Source organism: Salvelinus fontinalis, chromosome 29 (assembly GCF_029448725.1).
Source record: "Salvelinus fontinalis isolate EN_2023a chromosome 29, ASM2944872v1, whole genome shotgun sequence".
Lineage (NCBI taxonomy): Eukaryota > Metazoa > Chordata > Actinopteri > Salmoniformes > Salmonidae > Salvelinus > Salvelinus fontinalis.
The window spans coordinates 17691536-17714917 of NC_074693.1; the positions used below are offsets into that span (position 1 = coordinate 17691536).

The 23382-nt window shown below is 44.6% G+C and overlaps 1 protein-coding gene across 1 annotated transcript; it reads left to right on the top strand.

Annotated features, from left to right (window-relative positions):
• Nucleotides 1-2850: 2850 nt before the first annotated feature.
• LOC129827523 (potassium channel subfamily K member 4-like) lies at nt 2851-23378 on the top strand. The gene is made up of 8 exons (XM_055888441.1): nt 2851-3180; nt 4352-4429; nt 12756-13033; nt 13764-13881; nt 14175-14335; nt 16284-16470; nt 16653-16789; nt 22301-23378. The coding sequence occupies exons 3-8, from the start codon at nt 12845-12847 to the stop codon at nt 23300-23302; spliced, it is 1794 nt and encodes a 597-aa protein (XP_055744416.1). The 5' UTR covers nt 2851-3180; nt 4352-4429; nt 12756-12844; the 3' UTR covers nt 23303-23378.
• The last annotated feature ends 4 nt before the right edge of the window (nt 23379-23382 follow it).

Here is a 23382-nt window from a genome sequence, read left to right on the forward strand (position 1 = left end):
TAGCGTAGTAGTTAGATCTCCTGTTTCTGCTAAACCAGTCTACCTTCCAGCCACCTCGAGAGACTTGAGTTTGATGACTGGATAAATATGAGTGGATTACATTGTGACAACTTAACGTTGCTCAAGACACCTCTGTCTGTATTCTCATTCAAACTCACTGTAGTTAGGAATGTATGGGTTTAAAAATCTAAGCCCCTCTAAATGGACATCAGGAAACAAACAGGGGCTATGCTCTTACTCCAGCCCATAGCTTTCTCATGCTCACAGTAATGACTATGGTATAGGGCCAGGAGTTCTGGGGTACTGTGCTTCTACTGGTATTTCCAGCATTGTCCACTAGTGTTGCTGCAGGTAGGAAATGTTATATTATTGACGCAAGCTGTGTCCAATCAATCATTTGGTTTTGCAGGGGGATTGCCGAAGCCAAATATCAAATCAACGTTTATTGGTCGCGTACACAGATCTGCAGATGTCGCAGTGACATGCTTGTTTCTGGCGCCAACAGTGTAGTAATACCTAACAATACAAAAAGTTAAATCAGTACGAGCAATGTCAGAGTCCGGAATATATATACACAAACACACCTACTCAAGGGTTGTTATTTTTACTATTTTCTACATTGTAGAATAATAGTAAAGACATCAAAACTATGAAATAACACATGGAATCATGTAACCAAAAAAGTATTAAACAAATCAAAATAAATGTTAGATTCTTCAAAGTAGCCACCCTTCGCTTTGCACACTCTTGGCATTCTCTCAACCAGCTTCATGAGGTAGTCACCTGGAATGCATTGCAATTAACAGGGATTCTACAAGTCAAGATGATCCTCAGACTAGGAAGTTGTAATTAAAAATAGGTTAATTAGGTGCAGTGTCAATGAAACCATCCATTGAAGTATATTGTAAAGAATTTGGGGGTAGCCCCGCCTGGGACTCGAACCCAGGCCCAGCCAATACCTTAACCATTACTCCAAGAGGTCCAGGCCTACAGCGGGAAGAAAAAGTATGTGAAACCTTTAGAATTACCTGGATTTCTGTATAAGTTGATCATACAATTTTCTCTGATCTTCATCTAAGTCACCACAATGGACAGTCTGCTTAAACTAATAACAAACAATTGTTTCATGTCTTTATTGAACACACAGTGTAAACATTCACAGTACAGGTTGGAATAAATATGTGAACCCTTGGATTTAATAACAGGTTTATCCTCCTTTGGCAGCAATAACCTCAAATGTTTTCTGTAGTTGTGGATCAGACCTGCACAATGGTCAGGAGGAATTTTGGACCATTCCTCTTTACAAAACTTTCAGTTCCACAATATTCTTGGTGTCTGGTGTGAATCGCGCTCTTGAGGTCATGCCACAGCATCTCAATCAGGTGGTGATCAGGACTGACTGGGCCACTCCAGAAGGCGTATTTTCTTCTGTTCAAGCCATTCTGTTGATTTACTTCTGTCTAATGGGTTGGTGTCCTGTTGTTTCACCTAACTTCTGTTGAGCTTCAATTGGCGGACAGCCTTACATTCTCCTGCAAAATGTCTTGATAAACTTGGGAATTCATTTTTCCGTCGATGATATCAAGCTGTCCAGGCCCTGAGGCGCAAAGCAGCCGCAAACCATGATGGTCCCTCCACCATACTTTACAGTTGGGATGAGGTTTTGAGGTTGGTGTGATGTGTCTTTCCTCCACACAGTGTTGTGTTTTCCTTCCAAACAACACACCTTTAGTTTCATCTGTCCACAGAATATTTTGCCAGTAGCGCGAACATCCAGGTGCTCTTTTGTGAACTTCAGACGTGCAGCAATGTTTTTTTTTTTGGACAGCAGTGGCTTCTTCCATGGTGTTCTCCCATGAACACCATTCTTGTTTCGTGTTTTACATTTTGTTGGCTCATCAGCAGAGATGTTAGCATCTTCCAGAAATTTCTGTAAGTCTTCAGCTGACACTCTAGGATTCTTCTTAACCTCATTGAGCATTCTGCGCTGTGCTCTTGCAGTCATCTTTGCAGTACGGCCACTCCTAGGGAGAGTAGGAACAGTGCTTAACTTTCTCCATTTATAGACAATTTGTCTTACCGTCGACCGATGAACATCAAGGCCTTTAGAGATACTTTTGTAACCCTTTCCAGCTTTATGCAAGTCAACAAATCTTAGATCTTCTAAGATCTCTTTATGTTTGAGGCAATGCTTCTTGTGAATAGCGAACTCAAAATGTGTGAGTGTTTCTTATAGGGAAAGGCAGCTCTAACCAACATCTCCAGTCTCATCTCATTGATTGGACTCCAGGTTAGCTGACTCCTGACTCCAATTAGCTTTTGGAGAAGTCATTAGCCTAGGGGTTCACATACTTTCCCAACCTAAACTGTGAATGTTTAAATGATGTATTCAATATAGAGAAGAAAAATACAACAGTTTGTGTGTTATTAGTTTAAGCGCACTGTGTTTGTCTATTGTTGTGACTTCGATGAAGATCAGATCAAATGTCAAATCTATGCAGAAATCCAGGTAATTCCAAAGGGTTCACATACTTTTTCTTGCCACTGTATGACCTATTTTTAGCTACAACTTCCGAGTCTGTTGGAGAGGATCAGATTGAGGTGTAGAATCACTGATCTACAAGTATTCCTTGCCAAATAATAGGTTTTGTGCGATTAAGATTCGCAGAGCTACGCCTCCCCTGGATTAGGCAATTCCCTCTGCCAAACACACACACAACCAGACATTGATTGATTGATTGATTGATTGATTGGAGACAGCTTGTGTCAATTACAGAATAGAATAGAATTTCCTACCTGCAGCAACTAATGGACAATGCTGGAAATACTGGTAAAAGCACAGTGCTGCTTGCCGGGCTGACTCCACAGCGAGCTTTGGAGAGGCTGGTGTTAGACTACAGTGCTTAAAAAAGTGCCCCAAAACTCCCGGCCCTAAGATACACATGCACACACACACTCCTCCTAGAATCCCCCCTCTCCTCCATCACAGTGCTGTAGAGTCCTGAGCATGGGGAAACACCTTCCCACCACTGGACACACACTCTTACTCAGTGGACACACACACTCTTCTACTCTTTGAGCGTGTGGACATACACACTCCTACTCACAGAGCGTTTGATGGTGAGAAGAGCCTTGACACCGTGAAGCGCATACCGGTACTTCAGTTTCTCCTGAAATCAGGTAGGACTTAAAGTTAATTGCTTTGTAAATACTTTGTTCAGATGTTTGTTTACCATTTAGTAATATACAGTATTGTCTGAAGATATTTATGTATTTTTTTATTTTGATTGCAAGGGACAACTAACCAGCATCGTTGTATGTATAAAATGTTTTTCTGTGTTCAAGTGTTGGTTCTGGTGGGATCATCCGTATCTGTTTTTGTGAATTATTGTTTCATTGAATTATTTACTTACTTGCTTGACTGCGTGGTCGATTGTGTTTTTCTCCTCAAATGCTGTTTCATCGCTTTCAGTCAGTGATTTGGATAACAAAATCTAAATTTATCCTTCTAAAGAACATTGGGCAATATCAAATGCTGAGGGAAATGTTGGAAACATTCTTTGATTTAACTTTAATCCCTCAATATAAATTACTCATAACATTAAATATTAATGAATGACAAATGTACCTTAAAATTAACTGTTAGACAAATATAAACTTGGCCATATCTGCAGTCATCTTATGAGCTAGGTGGAGACTGGTTCCAAAGCCAAATCTCTCCTTGGCAGTTCGGTACTCCTTTTTGTTTTTAATTGCAATATTTTGGAAACATGATGATTTATTACAACATATGTCAGACTGTTTGAGCTGGGATATTTCACAACACATCAAACACACGTTTGCTTTTTTGGGGTTAGCTCTGTCATATCTTACAAAAATATCAAAATATGTCAAGATCGGTTTAGACAACGATAACAAATAATACATTTTCAGCCAAGGCAGAGGGCGAGAACGTCCATACAAACCAATGCAGTCCATTAGATCAGAATGCTAACAGAGAACTCTGGGAAATATCAGAACGTTGACACAAGTTCTTTGAAACACCATGGCCATCTTCTGGTTCTCTTCCCCAATTGGCTGCCTTTGAACCGGCACTCTCATGACACAATACCTGTGTAGATGGGAGGTGAATATCATTTAATTAAAGAAAACCGTTTACACTAAATAAAGATAAGCACCCTAAACATAATTAGATTAACAGCGAGACGTATGTTTAGCAGGTTGGCAGAGGTTAATCGTTTAAACTTTAGCCAGCTGATATCCAGGGTAGTCTGGTGTGTGTCTCCATGTGTTATTATGACGGGCCGAACGTGGACGCTGGTCTGAACCCTCCTACTATTCCCCCTTTTAGCCCTGGGCCTGGGAGAGAGAGATCGAGGAGCGAGATCTCTCCATCACCAGATCTTCAGGATGAATAAAACGTGGACAAGTGAGGTGGTTTAGAGCGCAATGTCTTAACGGTAGTAAAGTCATACGTTCCTCTATGGGTATATCTATTTGAATTCACTTTTTGACAGCACCGCTTTTGATTTGAATAAAACCTTCCATAAAACCTTCCATAAAACCTTACATATTTGCCTACTGTAGAAGTGCTCCGAAAGTAACTTTTTGGACCTGAATGCGGAAACATTCAAGAGACGGTACTCCTAGTCTGACCATTTCATATTATCCTGTACATAAATCTGAGACACTCCATTTAGTATGATATGTTACGTTTCGTATGGTATGTATTTCTGGATGTCCATCCGTTTAGTATGATATGTTATGAATTTGTGAAATGTACAATGTGTTGTGAATTTGCAAAATGTATGTTACGAATTCCAATTTGTTATGTTAGCTAGGCTAAGGGTTAAGGTTCGGAGTTAGGTTGAAGTTAGGGTTAGCAAAAAGGGTTAGGTAATGTGCTAAGTAGCAAAAATGCAGATGAAAAGTTGCTAACTAGCTAAAATGCTACAGTTGTCCATGATGAGATTCAAACACACAAAATTTGGGTTGCTAGACATCCTCATTATATGCCCACCCATTCACCGACCAAGCACCCTCTTGCTAATTTGACTCTCGGATTGATTTACTATGTTATGTCTATGAGACCGGGCTGTGTGTTACCAGGCTGTGTGACCAGGCTTTGTTACCATTTTCTTTTTTAACTCTGCATTGTTGGGAAAGGGCTCATAAGTATTTCACGGTTAAGTCTACACCTGTTGTATTAGACTCATGTGACAAATAAAATTAGATTTGATTTAAAATGGAACCTTTTTTGCATACCTTCCCATACTATGAGATATACAATTGAGAATGATATCATTCAAAAAGCTTACGAACAAGTTTGTCAAAATATTTTATAATTGTTTCTATATAAGAGTACTACAACTTTTCTTTTTTTTTTTACCTTAAACGTCAGATCTTAAAACGCTAAACTCAGATTTTTTTCACATTCGCATATGTTGTTGCTTAGACCCTATTTTACGTAATCTGACGTTGTGTTGTGACCGCCATCGTTTGAGCAAAGCTGCTCTTGAATAAAGAATCATTGTCATGTTTTCGCTGTTAATTGGAATTAAATGTATATTTAACTTTCAAATGGTACCACAAAGATGGTTGGAGGTCCACACAGAATGTTGACTTGAATATCTGTTTTAAATTATACTGTCAATCCTCCATAGGAAACCTATTGAAATATAGATACATTACCATTTAATTTTACATTCGACGCAAGGTGGATCGGCGACCATCGTTGTGGTAATAATTAGAAAGCCAGGAGAAGTATGTAGAGTTCGAAAGGTATTCGCACTCATAACCATGAAAAAGAATACGCCAAGGAGACAGAGATAAAAAATAATGCACTTAATTTAATACAAGCTCAAAATAATACAAAAAGTGAAAGGTGCTATAAAACGGAGCATATGTTTCGGCCTCGTCTTCATCAGTGCAGTACAAACAAATTAGGAAGATACGTATTTAAGGAGACGTCTGCTGTCCATAACAGGCGCAATAGTTGATTGGATAGCCTACTGGCGAATAGGCAGTCCATGCTTATTAGCAAGGAATATGTAGAAGTATATTCTTAAAAAAAGGACAATTAAAACGTCACAATTGAAAAAATACAACTTCTAGGCTACATAACTATCAGAAGCAATATATATATGAAATACTCGAGTATGCTAAAAAGCTCAGAGTGCGGTGGGAGAGAGACACACGGTCGATGGCACACAATTTAAGATCAGTCATAGCATGATTAGCCTCATGAAAATGTCTAGCCACTGGTGATTTCGGGTCATTTTTTTGGATGGCACTGCGGTGCGTAACCGTAGTTCTCTTCGCGTAATGCCAGTGTATTGCAAGCCGCATGGACAAGAGCATAGATACACTACATTGCTAGATCCACAGGTAATGAATATATTGGTGATTTCTTTATTTGTGACGAAAGATCTGAAACTGTTGCACTTTAGAATACCTGTACAGGCAGCACAATTGCGGCAGGGGAAGAAATCACGCGCTTCATCCGGACGTTCAATGCGTCATAAGTGTCTGCGCGAACTAGCATGTCCCGGGCAGCGGGACATGGAGTGATTGAACAGGAGAACATCATGAAACGCATCTGAGCCCACAGTTTGCAATACATGCCAGTGTTGTCTAATATTTTTAATGTCAGGTCCTTAATGAGTGTGTGGTACAGCACACCACAGAAAAGTATTTATTTTTTGTTGCGTTTGCCTTGTAATGTGTCACGTCTGTCCATAGCCTTTATTGAGAGCAGAGTCCAAACTTTCTGTGAAGTAACCTGACGGAAATTCGAGTACAATTTGATTAAATTATCAAATCCTAATTTCGAGTGCAGATTCGTCTGTTGAATCAGAATTGGCTGTACGGCAAGCCACTACTCGGAGTCAGATGGTAATTTGATGCGTGAAGAAGGCTTTCGGTTTGACAGACGGTAGAACGAATTGTCAAATCATTTGTCTATATAATGTATACTAATGGAACGAGTCCAGTTCCGTTTTGGTGCCTGTTCGTGTGATTAAAAACATAAATATATCGTTTGTTGAACAGTGTTATCAGAAAAAGGATGATTAGAAATGGAATTTATCCTGAGGCCCATACGTGTTGGCATAATCAGGGGCCCATCGAAGTGCCTCGGGATTACAGATAATCCGCTCCAAACAAAACACAGTTCTTTGTACCAACTCAGCCATTTGGGTTGGAGGAGTAGAGCCCGCTCTGGAGTCTAAAGAGCAACGTAAAGCCTCCAGTCCAATGTTGTGGGGAATGTTGGTGTACAAACTAGTTGTCCATAGTTACAAGAAAAGTAGGCCTATCACAGTTCAGATAATTGAAGTCGCCCGTGTCTCTTCGTTAGGATGGTAGTTTAGTAAAGAGGTCTGATGTGGAAATCAATGAAATTAGACAAAGACTCGGGAGGTCATTACTTGCCCAAGTCGGACGTACAGGGGAAACTTCTGGTAATCATTGTGAGTTTTTGGTGAAAATGTACATAACGGCTGTGGTGGGCCGCTTGTTGAGGAGGTAGCCTCGCTCCTTGTCAGTCAGGTAAACTGCCTCAGCTAAGAAAAGTACAATTCCGTTTTATATACAGGTAGGGTTACCTTTGAGTTTGCAGTAGGAGTCTGTCAGATAATTGTCTATGGATTTCTATCATAGACAGATATATTCATGCATGCCAAGCCACCTCCCTTATCACAGGTTTGAAGATAAGGTTTTGATTTTTTTTAGATGGAATAAAACATGTCTTGCAACAGTTGAAAGCATATTTTCTTGTCATTACCAACAAACTAATTATCAACATCTCTCGCCACAAGCTCGCAAAGCGTGTCAATCGTGGCGTTATTTACAGGGGGACAGAATGTCTCTTAGATCTGAATACTCGACGATTATCCTCATTGGCATTACACACCTCGAGGTAGATTGAATGAATGAAAAAAACGTTCTACCTTGGTTTGGAAGGGGTTGGGTCTCGGTGTAGGGAAAAAGGAAAGTCCCTTGTTAAGCACAGCTGCTTCTTCCTCATTGAGAATATCAGCAAATATGTATTTCATATCTGTTGCTTCTGATATTGCTATATATTTTTATTTATTATTTAACCTTTATTTAACTAGGCAAGTCAGTTAAGAACAAATTCTTATTTACAATGACGGCCTAGAAACAGGGGGTTATTACCTTGTCAGTTCGGGGATTCGATCTTGCTACCTTTCGGTTACTGGCCCAACGCTCTAACCATAAGGCTACCTGTCGCAGCCTAGATCGTTGACGTTTTTCAATTATATGCGACATTTGAATTGTACATTTCTTTAAAATATTTTTCTACATATTCCTTGCTCATATGCATTGACTCCCTATTCGCCAGAGTCTAATCAACTAGCTGCCTGCGCCTGTTAAGCACAGCAAGTGTCTCCCTAAAGGCGCTTCATGGTCAATCTGATGTCTGCATTGGCCGTGCAGCATTTACGGTGATATAGCCTCTGCATATGTCGGGCCATTCATGCTTGGCCGAGCTGCGCTGAGCTGTTGTGAAGGAAGTTTTCAAGGAAGTGAGTTTGTGTTTATACAGGACCTCCCGTTCTTACCTACCGTCAACCAATTATGTCAGTGCGGGGCTATACGGAGCCCTCCACATTGTTACAAAATCTGAGGCGCACGGCGATGTAGTACAGAGCTCAATTTGGCTGTTTGCCTCCAGAGGCTTCGCAATTGCGTCACACCATGCATTGCGTCTCCGACCACAATTTCAGATCAAGCATAAATTGTCTCTTAAAGTACGTGTCTTCCTAATTTGTTTGTACAGTACTGATAAAGACAAGGCCGAAACGTATGGTCTGTCTTTGCACTTTCACTTTTTGTATTCTTTTGAGCATGAATTACATTAAGTACATCATTTTTTTGCATATTGGCCTCTTATTCCTTTTCATGGGTTTGTGTGCAGTATCTTTTGAAATCTACAATAATCAGAAGTTAAAATGTCAATACAATTAAAACATGTCAATGGTGTACCAGCTAAATTGCAGTGGTCTGAAGGGAAAGGTCCATTCCATCAATTCCTATTTCTATGACACTCACCATGTTATGTCTCAACCGCTGGCTGGCTGCTGCTCAACCGCTGGCTGGCTGCTGCTCAACCGCTGGCTGGCTGCTGCTCAACCGCTGGATAACTGCTGCTCAACCGCTGGATAACTGCTGCTCAACCGCTGGATGGCTGCTGCTCAACCGCTGGATGCTCAACCGCTGACTGGCTGCTGCTCAACCGCTGGCTGGCTGCTGCTCAACTGCTGACTGGCTGCTGCTCAACTGCTGACTGGCTGCTGCTCAACTGCTGGATGGCTGCTGCTCAACCGCTGGCTGGCTGCTGCTCAACCGCTGGCTGGCTGCTGCTCAACCGCTGACTGGCTGCTGCTCAACCGCTGGCTGGCTGCTGCTCAACTGCTGGATGGCTGCTGCTCAACTGCTGGATGGCTGCTGCTCAACTGCTGGATGGCTGCTGCTCAACTGCTGGATGGCTGCTGCTCAACTGCTGGATGGCTGCTGCTCAACTGCTGGCTGGCTGCTGCTCAACTGCTGGCTGGCTGCTGCTCAACCGCTGGCTGGCTGCTGCTCAACCGCTGGCTGGCTGCTGCTCAACCGCTGGCTGGCTGCTGCTCAACCGCTGGATAACTGCTGCTCAACCGCTGGCTGGCTGCTGCTCAACCGCTGGCTGGCTGCTGCTCAACCGCTGGATAACTGCTGCTCAACCGCTGGATAACTGCTGCTCAACCGCTGGCTGCTCAACCGCTGGCTGGCTGCTGCTCAACCGCTGGCTGGCTGCTGCTCAACCGCTGGATAACTGCTGCTCAACCGCTGGCTGGCTGCTGCTCAACCGCTGGCTGGCTGCTGCTCAACCGCTGGCTGGCTGCTGCTCAACCGCTGGCTGGCTGCTGCTCAACCGCTGGCTGGCTGCTGCTCAACCGCTGGATAACTGCTGCTCAACCGCTGGCTGCTCAACCGCTGACTGGCTGCTGCTCAACCGCTGACTGGCTGCTGCTCAACCGCTGACTGGCTGCTGCTCAACCGCTGGCTGGCTGCTGCTCAACCGCTGGATAACTGCTGCTCAACCGCTGGCTGGCTGCTGCTCAACCGCTGGATGGCTGCTGCTCAACCGCTGGATGCTCAACCGCTGACTGGCTGCTGCTCAACCGCTGGCTGGCTGCTGCTCAACCGCTGGCTGGCTGCTGCTCAACCGCTGGCTGGCTGCTGCTCAACCGCTGGCTGGCTGCTGCTCAACCGCTGGCTGGCTGCTGCTCAACCGCTGGCTGGCTGCTGCTCAACCGCTGGCTGGCTGCTGCTCAACCGCTGGCTGGCTGCTGCTCAACCGCTGGCTGGCTGCTGCTCAACCGATGGCAGACACAAAAATCTCAAATATGAAGTAGGGTCTGAGCCACACCATATGCAAATATGAAGAAAAAAACTGTGTTTTTAGATGAGGTTGAAGGTTAAGACATACATTTTTTTCATGCAACTTTTTTTCACCAAGAAATTATCAAGTAGTTTGACAATCCTGTTTGTAAGCGTTTAAATGATATCAAACTCAACTGCTTATCTTTCCCAGTAATGAAGAGGTGTTGCAGGATATGCAAAATGGGTCAACTTTGAGCACCTTTATATCTTGAATGTTTGTGAATTCCGGTCCAAAAAGTCACTTTCCGCCCTCTTCTTTTCTTCCATGGGCAAACGTATGGAAAGTATTGTTTAAATCAAAAGGGATGCTGTCAAAAAGTGATTGAATACCTATAGGAGATGAGCTTCATATCTTGTCTCACTTACTTTCATGTTCTGGAAATGACCAGAGAACGACCCAGCTCTGACTTGTTTCCTATATGAAGCTCCTCAAATTATCTCCATTATCAAAGTTGTTGCTGCGATCTCATTTCCATAAAGAGATCATCATCATTGAATATACACACACGTTAGTGCTGAGCAATTAGTACTTTTTTAGGTCTGTTCGGTATCGGTTCAATTATTTAAAAAATAATCATGGTTTTGGTAAAAAAAATGTTTTTACATTAAATGCACTATACATTAATGTGGGTTGAATGCTGTAATAACACTGAATAAACAAGAAATACAAGTCCAATGATGGTAGTGACTGGAGCGTGGATCAAAAAAACAGTCACTATCTGGTGTGACCACCATTTGACTCATGCAGTGCGACACATCTCCTTCGCATAGAGTTGATTAGGCTGTTGATTGTTGTTCCACTCTTCAATTTCTGTGCGAAGTTGTTGACTATTGGCTGGAAGTGGAACACGCTGTGGTACACATTGATCCAGAGCATCCCCAACATGTTCCAATGGGTGACATGTCTGGTGAGTATGCAGGCCATGGAAGAACTGGGACATTTTCAGCTTCCAGGAATTGTGTACAGATCCTTGCGACATGGGGCTGTGCATTATCGTGCTGAAACATGAGGTGATGACTGCGGATTAATGGTACGACAACAGGCCTTACGATGTCATCATAGTATCTCTGTACATTCAAATTGCCATCGATAAAATGCAATTGTTCATTGTCCGTAGCTTATGACTGCCCATACCATAACCCCATTGCCACCATGGGGCACAACGGTGACATCAGCACACCACTCGCCAACACAACACCATACACGCTATCTGTCCAGTATAGTTGAAACTGGGATTCATCCGTGAAGAGAACACTTCTCCAGCATGCCAGTGGCCATCGAAGGTGAGCTTTTTCCCACTGAAATCGGTTCCGACGCCGAACTGCAGTCAGGTCAAGACCCTGGTGAGGACGACGAGCACACAGATGACCTTCCTTGAGACTGTTTCTGACAGTTTATGAAGAAATTCTTCGTTGTGCAAACCCACAGTTTCATCAGCTGTCCAGTTGGCTGGTCTCGGACGATCCCGCAGGTGAAGAAGTCGGATGTTCTGGTCCTGGGCTGGCATGGTTACCACGTGGTCTGTGGTTGTGAGACCGGTTGGATGTACTGTCAAATTCTCTAAAACGACATTGGAGGCGGGTTATGGTAATTTAATGTTAATTTCTCTATCTGGCAACGGCTCTGGTGGACATTCCTGCAGTCAGTATGCCAATTGCACACTCCCTAAACTTGAGACTTCTGTGGCATTGTGTTGTGAAAAAAACCTGCACATTTGAGTGGCCTTTTTATTGTCCCCAGTACAAGGTCATGCTGTTTAATCAGCTTCTTGATATGCCTGTCGGGTGAATGGATTATTTTGGCAAAGGAGAAATGCTCACTAACAGGAATGTGAACATAATCTGAGAGAAAGAAGCTTTTTGTGGCTATGGAACATTTCTGGTATCTTTTATTTCAGTTCATGAAACATGTGACCAACACTTTACATGTTGCGTTTATATTTTTGTTCAGTATATTTCACATAGTTCAGGCTTGATCTGATTTATCTCTTCAGAAACTGCATATCGAGTGAGCTCGCAGGGGGGAAAAAAATTATGAAATGGAATTCAAATAATTGAACGGATGTTGGTCATTTCGGTTAATCGCTCAGCACTAACACACATTCAGAATCCTATTTACCTCAATTTAACCCTAATTCTAACCATAATCCTAACCCCTAAAAATAGCCTATTTCCTTGTGGGGACTGGCGAAATGTCCCCACTTGTCTGAATATTCCTTGTTTTACTATCCTTGTGGGGACTTCTGGTCCCCACAAAGATAGCAAAACCCCATACACGCGCACAGTTCTAAGAATGGTGCCTGTGTGTCTAGCTGTGCCACCGTGTGTGTCGTGGAAGAGGCCGTAGAGCAGATTCTGGCGAACCCTGACCCCTGTGGTGTGGGGGGGTGAGTTCGGGGCAATGCGCTGCCCCACCCTGCTGGCCCTGCTGGCGGGGGTCATGCTGTACCTGGTGATGGGGGCGTTGGTGTTCCGGAACTTGGAAAGCCCGAAGGAGAGCAAGGAGCATGAGAAGCTGCTCTGCACCACACGTGACTTCCTCGGGAACCACTCATGTGTCACTGCACAGAACCTCAGCGACCTCATAAAGGTATACCCACACCATAGCACACACACATTTCACAGACCGTGAAAGCATACACTTGAATAGAAAGATGAGTTAAAACACATCTGAGAAGAATCTAAACAGACTAAGATCGGTGTAGAGCCCCACCTGAGAAAGTGTAGCCAGGGGTAGGCAACTAGATTCAGCAGCAGGACAACTTTTGTCGACGCGGATGGTAATTTGTAAATTAACCACAACTAAGCACCAAAAGGGTTTTGAAAATTACATTGACACGATCACGTCAAGACACGATCACGTCAGTTATTTTGTTTGTTTGTTGAATACTTAGCAGACTTCCTGGTGATTTTAGTCTTTTTTGACCAAAAACTAAAATCCTAAAAAGAACACAGACCCAGCCTAAGACGGGTAATAAGCAGGTGTAGGTAGACCCAGCCTAAGACGGGTAATGAGCAGGTGTAGGTAGACCCAGCCTAAGATGGGTAATGAGCAGGTGTAGGTAGACCCAGCCTAAGACGGGTAATGAGCAGGTGTAGATAGACCCAGCCTAAGATGGGTAATGAGCAGGTGTAGGTAGACCCAGCCTAAGACGGGTAATGAGCAGGTGTAGATAGACCCAGCCTAAGATGGGTAATGAGCAGGTGTAGGTAGACCCAGCCTAAGACGGGTAATGAGCAGGTGTAGATAGACCCAGCCTAAGATGGGTAATGAGCAGGTGTAGATAAAGCCAACCTCTGTTCTTTCTCTGTACTGTCAGAGTGTGGTGAAGGCGGTGGAGGCAGGACTGGACGTAAAACACAGCTCCACCAACTTCACTAGTAGGTGGGACCTGGCCAGCGCCTTCTTCTTTTGTGGTACCATCATCACCACCATTGGTGAGCCTTTGTTCATTTTTCCCCTCCTGCAAACCCTTTGGTAACAACTTAATCAGCCAGATGTGCATTTGGAATTTGACAGAAAATGAATAATCCCATTTCGGAAAATACAGTAAACCTCAAGAGCACACGCTGGTTGAATCAACGTTGTTTCAATTAATTTACATTGAACCAACATAGAATAGACGTTGAATTGACGTCTGTGCCCAGTGGGTTACTGGTGAAATTGACTCATTTTAAAATGATATAGATGAACATATAGGTGAATGTATATGGTCTCCCTCTGTCCTCAGGGTTTGGTAACCTGTCTCCCAGGACCAAATGGGGCCAGCTGTTCTGCGTGTGTTATGCCCTGGTAGGGATTCCCATGTTTGGTTTCCTGCTGGCTGGTGTCGGGGACCACATGGGGACGGGTCTGAGGAAGGCTGTGTGGAAGATGGAGACACTCTTCCTGGTGAGACTGTTGTCTCGGGGCTGCTTCATTTTCAGGATGTCATCTCATTGTATTTGTCTGTCTCAGGGGCTGCTTAAGTGATGCCACTGTGCTGTAAACAGAAGAGGCTGTCTTGGACTCTAGCACTTGAAACATGTTACACACAAGTAGAACAGAATCTGACTTAAACATTCAGTCAGTCGTTGGCTACAGTGGGGCAAAAAAGTATGTAGTCAGCCACCAATTGTGCAAGTTCTCCCACTTAAAAAGATGAGAGAGGCCTGTCATTTTCATCATAGGTACACTTCAACTATGACAGACAAAATGAGAAAAAAAAATCCAGAAAATCACATTGTTGGATTTTTAATGAATTTATTTGCAAATTATGGTGGAAAATAAGTATTTGGTCAATAACAAAAGTTTCTCAATACTAAACTGTTATATACCCTTTGTTGGCAATGACAGAGGTCAAACGTTTTCTGTAAGTCTTCACAAGGTTTTCACACACTGTTGCTGGTATTTTGGCCCATTCCTCCATGCAGATCTCCTCTAGAGCAGTGATGTTTTGGGGCTGGGCAACACAGACTTTTAACTCCCTCCAAAGATTTTCTATGGGGTTGAGATCTGGAGACTGGCTAGGCCACTCCAGGACCTTGAAATGCTTCTTACGAAGCCACTCCTTTGTTGCCCGGGCGGTGTGTTTGGGATCATTGTCATGCTGAAAGACCCAGCCACGTTTCATCTTCAATGCCCTTGCTGATGGAAGGAGGTTTTCACTCAAAATCTCACGATACATGGCCCCATTCATTCTTTCCTTTACACGGATCAGTCGTTCTGGTCCCTTTGCAGAAAAACAGCCCCAAAGCATGGTGTTTCCACCCCCATGCTTCACAGTAGGTATGGTGCTCTTTGGATGCAACTCAGCATTCTTTGTCCTCCAAACACGACGAGTTGAGTTTTTACCAAAAAGTTATATTTTGGTTTCATCTGACCATATGACATTCTCCCAATCTTCTTCTGGATCATCCAAATGCTCTCTAGCAAACTTCAGATGGGCCTGGACATGTACTGGCTTAAGCAGGGGGACACGTCTGGCACTGCAGGATTTGAGTCCCTGGCGGCGTAGTGTGTTACTGATGGTAGGCTTTGTTACTTTGGTCCCAGCTCTCTGCAGGTCATTCACTAGGTCCCCCCGTGTGGTTCTGGGATTTTTGCTCACCATTATTGTGATCATTTTGACCCCACGGGGTGAGATCTTGCGTGGAGCCTCAGATCGAGGGAGATTATCAGTGGTCTTGTATGTCTTCCATTTCCTAATAATTGCTCCCACAGTTGATTTCTTCAAACCAAGCTGCTTACCTATTGCAGATTCAGTCTTCCCAGCCTGGTGCAGGTCTACAATTTTGTTTCTGGTGTCCTTTGACAGCTCTTTGGTCTTGGCCATAGTGGAGTTTGGAGTGTGACTGTTTGAGGTTGTGGACAGGTGTCTTTTATACTGATAACAAGTTCAAACAGGTGCCATTAATACAGGTAACGAGTGGAGGACAGAGGAGACTCTTAAAGAAGAAGTTACAGGTCTGTGAGAGCCAGAAATCTTGCTTGTTTGTAGGTGACCAAATACTTATTTTCCACCATAATTTGCAAATAAATTCATAAAAAATCCTACAATGTGATTTTCTGGATTTTTTTTCTCATTTTGTCTGTCATAGTTGAAGTGTACCTATGATGACAATTACAGGCCTCTCTCATCTTTTTAAGTGGGAGAACTTGCACAATTGGTGGCTGACTAAATACTTTTTTGCCCCACTGTACTTCCCAATGAAACTTTGCAAGAATATTTTTTTGTATTGTTACTGTTTATCAAAGAAAAGGCACATTATTAGAGTCTTGAGGAAGATCTTACCCTCTCCATCCACCTCTCACTCTTTCCCTTCTTTTGTGTTCCTCTCTCTCTCTGCCCCTCTCTCAGAAGCGGCGGATCAGTCCCACCTATGTACGGATCATGTCTGCTGTTCTGTCCATCCTGATTGGCTGTCTGATCTTCCTCGCCGTGCCAACGCTGGTGTTTAAGGAAGTGGAGGACTGGTCCTTTCTGGAGGCGCTCTACTTTGTGGTCATCACCCTCACCACGGTCGGCTTTGGAGACTACGTAGCAGGTATGAAGTGAAGTGAACTGTACACACTTTGGACCGTATAGAATCTGGAGAGTACATACTCTACACATCCCTTTCAGGATATACGCTATGAAAGATACAAATCATATTTCATGGGTACCTATCGAAGGTCCTTTGTTTGTGTGCACGTGCATGCATCAATGCATAAATGTCCTTGTGCTTAGGTGCTAACCGGAGGGACGGAGATCTGTTTAAGCCCCTGGTGTGGCTCTGGATAGTGTTTGGCCTGGCTTACTTTGCCTCTATACTCACTATGATCGGGAACTGGCTGAGGGTGCTGTCCAAGAAAACACGTGCTGAGGTGAGTGGTAGTGAGTGTGACACAAACCAAGTGAAGGGCTGGACAAGGATTTACTGGGGGCACTTTGGATTTTAACTGTCAATATTTACTTATCCTTTATCCCTCTGTCTTTCTCTGTCTCTGGGTTTCTTTCACTCTGTCTTTCTCTCTCACACCTCTTTTCTTCTCTCTCACCTTTCTCTCTCTCTAAATTCAATTTAAGGGGCTTTATTGGCATGTTTACATTGCCAAAGCAAGTGAAATGGATAAACAAAAGTGAAATAAACGAAATGTGAACAGTAAATATTACTCGAACAAGTTCCAAAATAATAGAGACATTTCAAATGTAATATCATGTCTACATACAGTGTTGCAATGATGTGCAAATTAGTTAAAGTACAAAAGGGAAAATAAATAAACAAATATGGGTTGTATTTACAATGGTGTTTGTTCTTCTGTGGCAACAGGTCACAAATCTTGCTGCTGTGATTGCACACTAGTATTTTACCCAATAGATATGGGAGTTTATTAAAATTGGATTTGTTTTCGAATTCTTTGTGGGTCTGTGTAATCTGAGGGAAATATGTGTCTCTAATATGGTCATACATTTGGCAGGAGGGTAGGAAGTGCAGCTCAGTTTCCACCTCATTTTGTGGGCAGTGTGCACATAGCCTGTCTACTCTCTTTTATTTTATTTTTGTAATATATTTATTTAACTAGGCAAGTCAGTTAAGAACAAATTCTTATTTACAATGACGACCTACCCCGGCCAAACCCGCTGAACCTGTGTGCCGCTCTATGAGACTCCCAATCACAGCCGGATGTGATACAGCCTGGATTCGAACCAGGGACTGTAGTGACACCTCTTGCACTGAGATGCAGTGCTTTAGACTGCTGCGCCACTCTTGAGAGCCAAGTCTGCCCATGGCGACCATTCTCAATAGTCTGTACATAGTCAAAGCTTTCCTTAATTTTGGGTCAGTCACAGTGGTCAGGTATTCTTCCACTGTTTCCTCTCTGTTTAGGGCCAAATAGCATTCTAGTTTGCGCAGTTTTTTTGTTAATGTTTTCCAATGTGTCTTTTTGTTTTCTCATGGTTTGGTTGGGTCTAATTGTGTTGCTGTCCTGGGGCTGTGTGGGGTCTGTGATATAGCCTGGATTTGAACCGGGGACTGTAGTGATGCCTCTTGCACTGAGATGCAGTGCTTTAGACCGCTGCACCACTCTTGAGCCCCAGGACCAGTTTGCTTAGGGGACTCTTCTCCAGGTTCATCTCTCTGTAGGTGATGGCTTTGTTATGGAAGGTTTGGGAATCGCTTCCTTTTAGGTGGTTGTAGAATTTAACGTCTCTTTTCTGGATTTCGATAATTAGCGGGTATCGGTATAATTCTGTTCTCCATGCATTATTTGGTGTTTTACATTGTAAACAAAGGATATTTTTGCAGAATTCTGCATGCAGTCTCAATTTCGTGCTTGTCCCATTTGGTGAATTCTTGGTTGGTGAGCAGACTGTAGACCTCACAACCATAAAGGGCAATGGGTTCTATAACTGGTTCAAGTATTTTTTTGCCAGATCCTAATTGGTATGTTGAATTTTATGTTCCTTTTGATGGCATAGAAGGCCCTTCTTGCCTTGTCTCTCAGATCGTTCACAGCTTTGTGGAAGTTTTCTGTGGCGCTGATGTTTAGGCCGAGGTATGTCTCGTTTTTTGTGTGCTCTAGGGCAAGCTGGAATTTGTATTGTGGTCCTGGCAACTGGACCTTTTTTGGAACACCATTCATTTTGGCTTACTGAGATTTACTGTCAGGGCCCAGGTCTGACAGAATCTTTGCAGAAGATCTAGGTGCTGCTGTAAGGCCCTCCTTGGTTGGGGACAGAAGCACCAGTTCATCAGCAAACAGTAGTCCATTTGATTTCAGATTCTAGTAGGGTGAGGATGGGTGCTGCAGCCTGTTATAGTGCCTTTTCCAATTTGTTGAAGTGGGTGTTTTTTTGCCAATTTTAACAGCACAGTTGTTGTTTGTGGACATGGATTATGTCATGTATGTTTTTCCCCCAACATGTCCTCCAATTACATTCATTCAATTGAATTGGATAATCCAGTGGGTTCTGGTAGTCTTTAATCGATTATTCTAAAACGTGTAATTGATCATGTATATGTTTTTGCTGTTTGTTCTTTGTTATAGTTTACAATTGGCTCATTCATCCCCCTCCTCTCCCCTGTAACTATTCCCCAGGTCGTTGCTGCAAATGAGAACGTGTTCTCAGTCAACTTACCTGGTAAAATAACGGTAAAAAAATAAAAAAATAAAAATAGAGCCAAAAAGATTGGAGAAGGGGTTTATCCATACATCTCCATTCTGGATAGATAACTCTTCATGTTGTTTGTTTAGTGTGTTCCAATTTTCCCAGAAGTGGTTAGATTATTTTGGCTTTGATGCCTCATGATTGAGTATTGCTCTGTTCAAGTAGACTGTGATTTTGCTGTGATCTGATAGGGTTGTCAGTGGGCTGAGACTCTGTGTTGAGGTCAGTGATAAAGTAGTCTACAGTACTACTGCCAAGAGATGAGCTGTAGGTGTACCTACCACAGGAGTCCCCTCGAAGCCTACCATTGACTATGTACATACCCAGCGTGTGACTGAGCTACAGGAGTTGTGACCCATTTTTGGTGGTTATGTTGTCGTAGTTGTGTCTAGGGGGACATATGGGGGAGGGAATGCTGTCACCTCCAGGTATGTGTCTGTCCCCCTGTGTGCTGAGGGTGTCAGGTTCTTGTCCAGTTCTGGCATTTACAATGGGTTGCCAAAGACTAGTACATGTTCCCGGGCCTGGAAATGATTGATTTCCCCTTCCAGGATAGAGAAGATGTCTTCATTAAATTATGGGTCTTTCTGGTGGGGGGATATAGGTAGTACATGGGGTGTCTATTGATCTGTTGCTCCTGTGTGAAGGGTTGGGGCTCAGAGTGGGTGGGGATCCCCTGGGCTTGGGGTTCTTTGGTTCTTCATTTGTCTGTCCTGCTGTGATGTCGACGCTGTGGTCATTGTCTGGGGTTGACTGTTCTCCTGTGGTGTCAAGACTTTTTTCTGGGGTTGAGATGGGCTGTTCTGCTGTCTTCTCTGCTGGGGTGGCCACCTCCTTTTAATGGGGTGTTCTCTGTCACACTCCATCACCCTCACCCTCTCCTCCAGGACTCTGGTCCTCTCCTAGTGCTATGTTCTTCTCCTGCTTTTTCTCCTGTTCATGTTGTCTCACCACAGTCCAGAGTGCAGATGTCTCTCTCCACCTCCGTGTCTGGTTGAGGTGTTGAGCTGGACAATTTTGTTGTTGTTTTGCTGACTGGAGTGTGTTCACCTCCTGTTCCAGCTCCACCTGCCTTACCTCCAGCTGGGTGAATTTATCCTTCATTTCAACGAGGGAGTAGTACTCTGTGCTGGGAGGATGACTTTCCGGTCAACCTTTCTGGGTTGCTCATCTGTGGGGTTGTATAATGAAGTGGTCTGGTCTGACACGCTCGGGGTATCTTTCTCAAGAGAGAGCTCAGCAGGATAAGATATCTCTTTGATGTGAAAGTCCAGCTGAAATTGTTTGCCCTGTACCCTTACTGTACAAATCTGGAACAGGAAAAGTTCAGATTGGTTGACTCAGTCTTCATTGTCTATTATCCTGAGTTTCCACCCATCGCTAACCCCCCCTTCTTAACAGAGGGGCAGTGTGTTAATATAGCACTGGATGGTCTGTGTGGAAGATTAAGTTGCTTATACTCCCATTTTTATAATCATCAGCAAAAAGTGTCTCTTGATTTTCCATAAGGAGCTTCACTTTGTACTCTTTTCGTGCCTTGTCATTTTTTATGTACTCAGGGTACTGTATTGTAATGACCTCTGAACAGTGGGAGGGGGCTTCAAAGGCCTCTGTATTTGGGTGGAGTAGGCTGTATGACTCTCCTGCCATTGTTGGGCTCAAGGGCTTTGGCACCTCTCACTTCACACTTCAGTGCTAATTGAAGTTGTATATGTTCTGTGCTAGCAAGCTTGGTAGCATTAATTTAGCATTCAGTCCTTATAAAGTAAAATATATCATTGTTAGGTATTTTTCTTCTTGGCTTTTGAAAATAAAAAGTAGCTTTAGACTAAACATGACTCTCAGTTCCAGGTTGGATGGTGTTTTCAGGTTTCTGTTTGCCAGAGCATTTGCTGTATTGCTTGGAAATAATCATCTTTGGTAGTAGGAATCCTTCCAGGTAATTCCGTCCAAAACCAGGTTGTAGGTTAGGAGTTTGGATTTGGAGTGATGTTGTGGAGGGTAGTATCCTGTATATGTCCCTGACAAAAAATTCCAAGTTTATCTAACTCTAAATCTACCTTTTAGTACAAACATGCTGAAAAACGTGGGAGCTCACATGCAGCTGTCTCTCTCTCACACCTCCCTCTGTCTCTCTCTCACACCTCCCTCTGTCTCTCTCTCACACCTTCCTCTGCCTCTCTCACACACCTCTCTTTGCCGCTCACACACCTCTTTGCCTCTCACACATCTCTCTTTGCCTCTCACACACCTCCCTCTGCCTCTCTCACACATCTCTCTTTGCCTCTCTCACACATCTCTCTTTGCCTCTCTCACACCTCTCTTTGCCTCTCACACACCTCTCTTTGCCTCTCACACACCTCTCTTTGCCTCTCACACACCTCTCTTTGCCGCTCACACACCTCTCTTTGCCGCTCACACACCTCTCTTTGCCGCTCACACACCTCTCTTTGCCGCTCACACACCTCTCTTTGCCGCTCACACACCTCTCTTTGCCGCTCACACACCTCTCTTTGCCGCTCACACACCTCTCTTTGCCTCTCACACATCTCTCTTTGCCTCTCACACACCTCTCTTTGCCTCTCACACACCTCTCTTTGCCTCTCACACACCTCTCTTTGCCTCTCACACACCTCTCTTTGCCTCTCACACACCTCTCTTTGCCTCTCACACACCTCTCTTTGCCTCTCACACATCTCTCTTTGCCGCTCACACATCTCTCTTTGCCGCTCACACACCTCTCTTTGCCTCTCACACATCTCTCTTTGCCGCTCACACACCTCTCTTTGCCGCTCACACACCTCTCTTTGCCTCTCACACACCTCTCTTTGCCTCTCACACACCTCTCTTTGCCGCTCACACACCTCTCTTTGCCGCTCACACACCTCTCTTTGCCGCTCACACACCTCTCTTTGCCTCTCACACACCTCTCTTTGCCTCTCACACATCTCTCTTTGCCTCTCACACATCTCTCTTTGCCGCTCACACACCTCTCTTTGCCGCTCACACACCTCTCTTTGCCGCTCACACACCTCTCTTTGCCGCTCACACACCTCTCTTTGCCGCTCACACACCTCTCTTTGCCTCTCACACACCTCTCTTTGCCTCTCACACACCTCTCTTTGCCTCTCACACACCTCTCTTTGCCTCTCACACATCTCTCTTTGCCTCTCACACATCTCTCTTTGCCTCTCTCACTTTTCCTGTCTCCCCTTCTTTCTCAGATGGAGGAGTTGAGGGCCCATGCTACAGACTGGACCCAGAACATCCAGAACATGTCCATGGACTTCCGGATCCCCAACCCTCTGGACCTCAACGACCCCTTCCTGCTGCAGCGGCGCCGCTGGAAACGCAGCACCCGGCGGCGGGTCCGCAGGGGGGCGCTGGGGCACCACGGCAGGCAGGGCGTCATAGGGGAGAATGGACATCTGCCCAATAGGTGGGTCTCCCACACCCGCTCCATGACCCGTCTGGAGGTTGTGAGGTTAGGGGGGGGCGAAGTTAGGAATGAGGGGACGAGGTTAGGACCAGGGGCGGTGCTAGGGGCGGATTCCAGAGTCAGTGCGAGGTCAGAGGGCAGGTCGTTGGGCCGGACGGTGGCGAGGTCGCTGTCGATGCCTGCGGCACGCTCTGTGATGGAGTTAGATTATGACCTTGATCCTGTTGCTATGATGATGCTGCAAGGGGAGTCTGTGTCACTGTCCGAGTCTCCAGAGTCTGACTCCAGATCAGAAGTCTCCTCCTCTGACTTTCATACCTATGACATGTGTACACCAGGGCAGGGGATAACTTTTGCCAGTTTTGACGCCAGTGGGTCTCTCTGTACTGTGAGGGGAAGCCAGGGAGGATCCAGGCAGGTATTTTTCCAGGAGGATGTCCGGTTCCCTGTGCCTCTCCAGCAGCTCCCCAAGTCCCACAGCCCCACCAAGCCCATCCCTATGTCGCCCATATTCTCTGTGAAACCCATGCCGCTCCCCATGCCCACCCCGCCAGGCTGCAAAATGCTAGATTTCTTCGGGGAGAACTTGGCCTACATTGACGAGTCGTCGGACACGTTGAGTGACAGGAACCAGCCGGTTGAGGAGGCTGTCAGTCCTCGCCCCCGTAAGCCCCGCAGGAGGAGCATAAGGAGGCAGCTGCCCCACCGGAGCCCCCTGAAGGAGAGGAGGGACAGTGACATGCAGCCCCCCTCCAACCCCCCGACACCTCCCCCTCTCAGAGACTGAGAGTAACATGCAGTCCCCCTCTAACCCCCCTCCCCACCCAACCCCCTCTCTCCCATCTCAGAGACTGACACAGTAACATG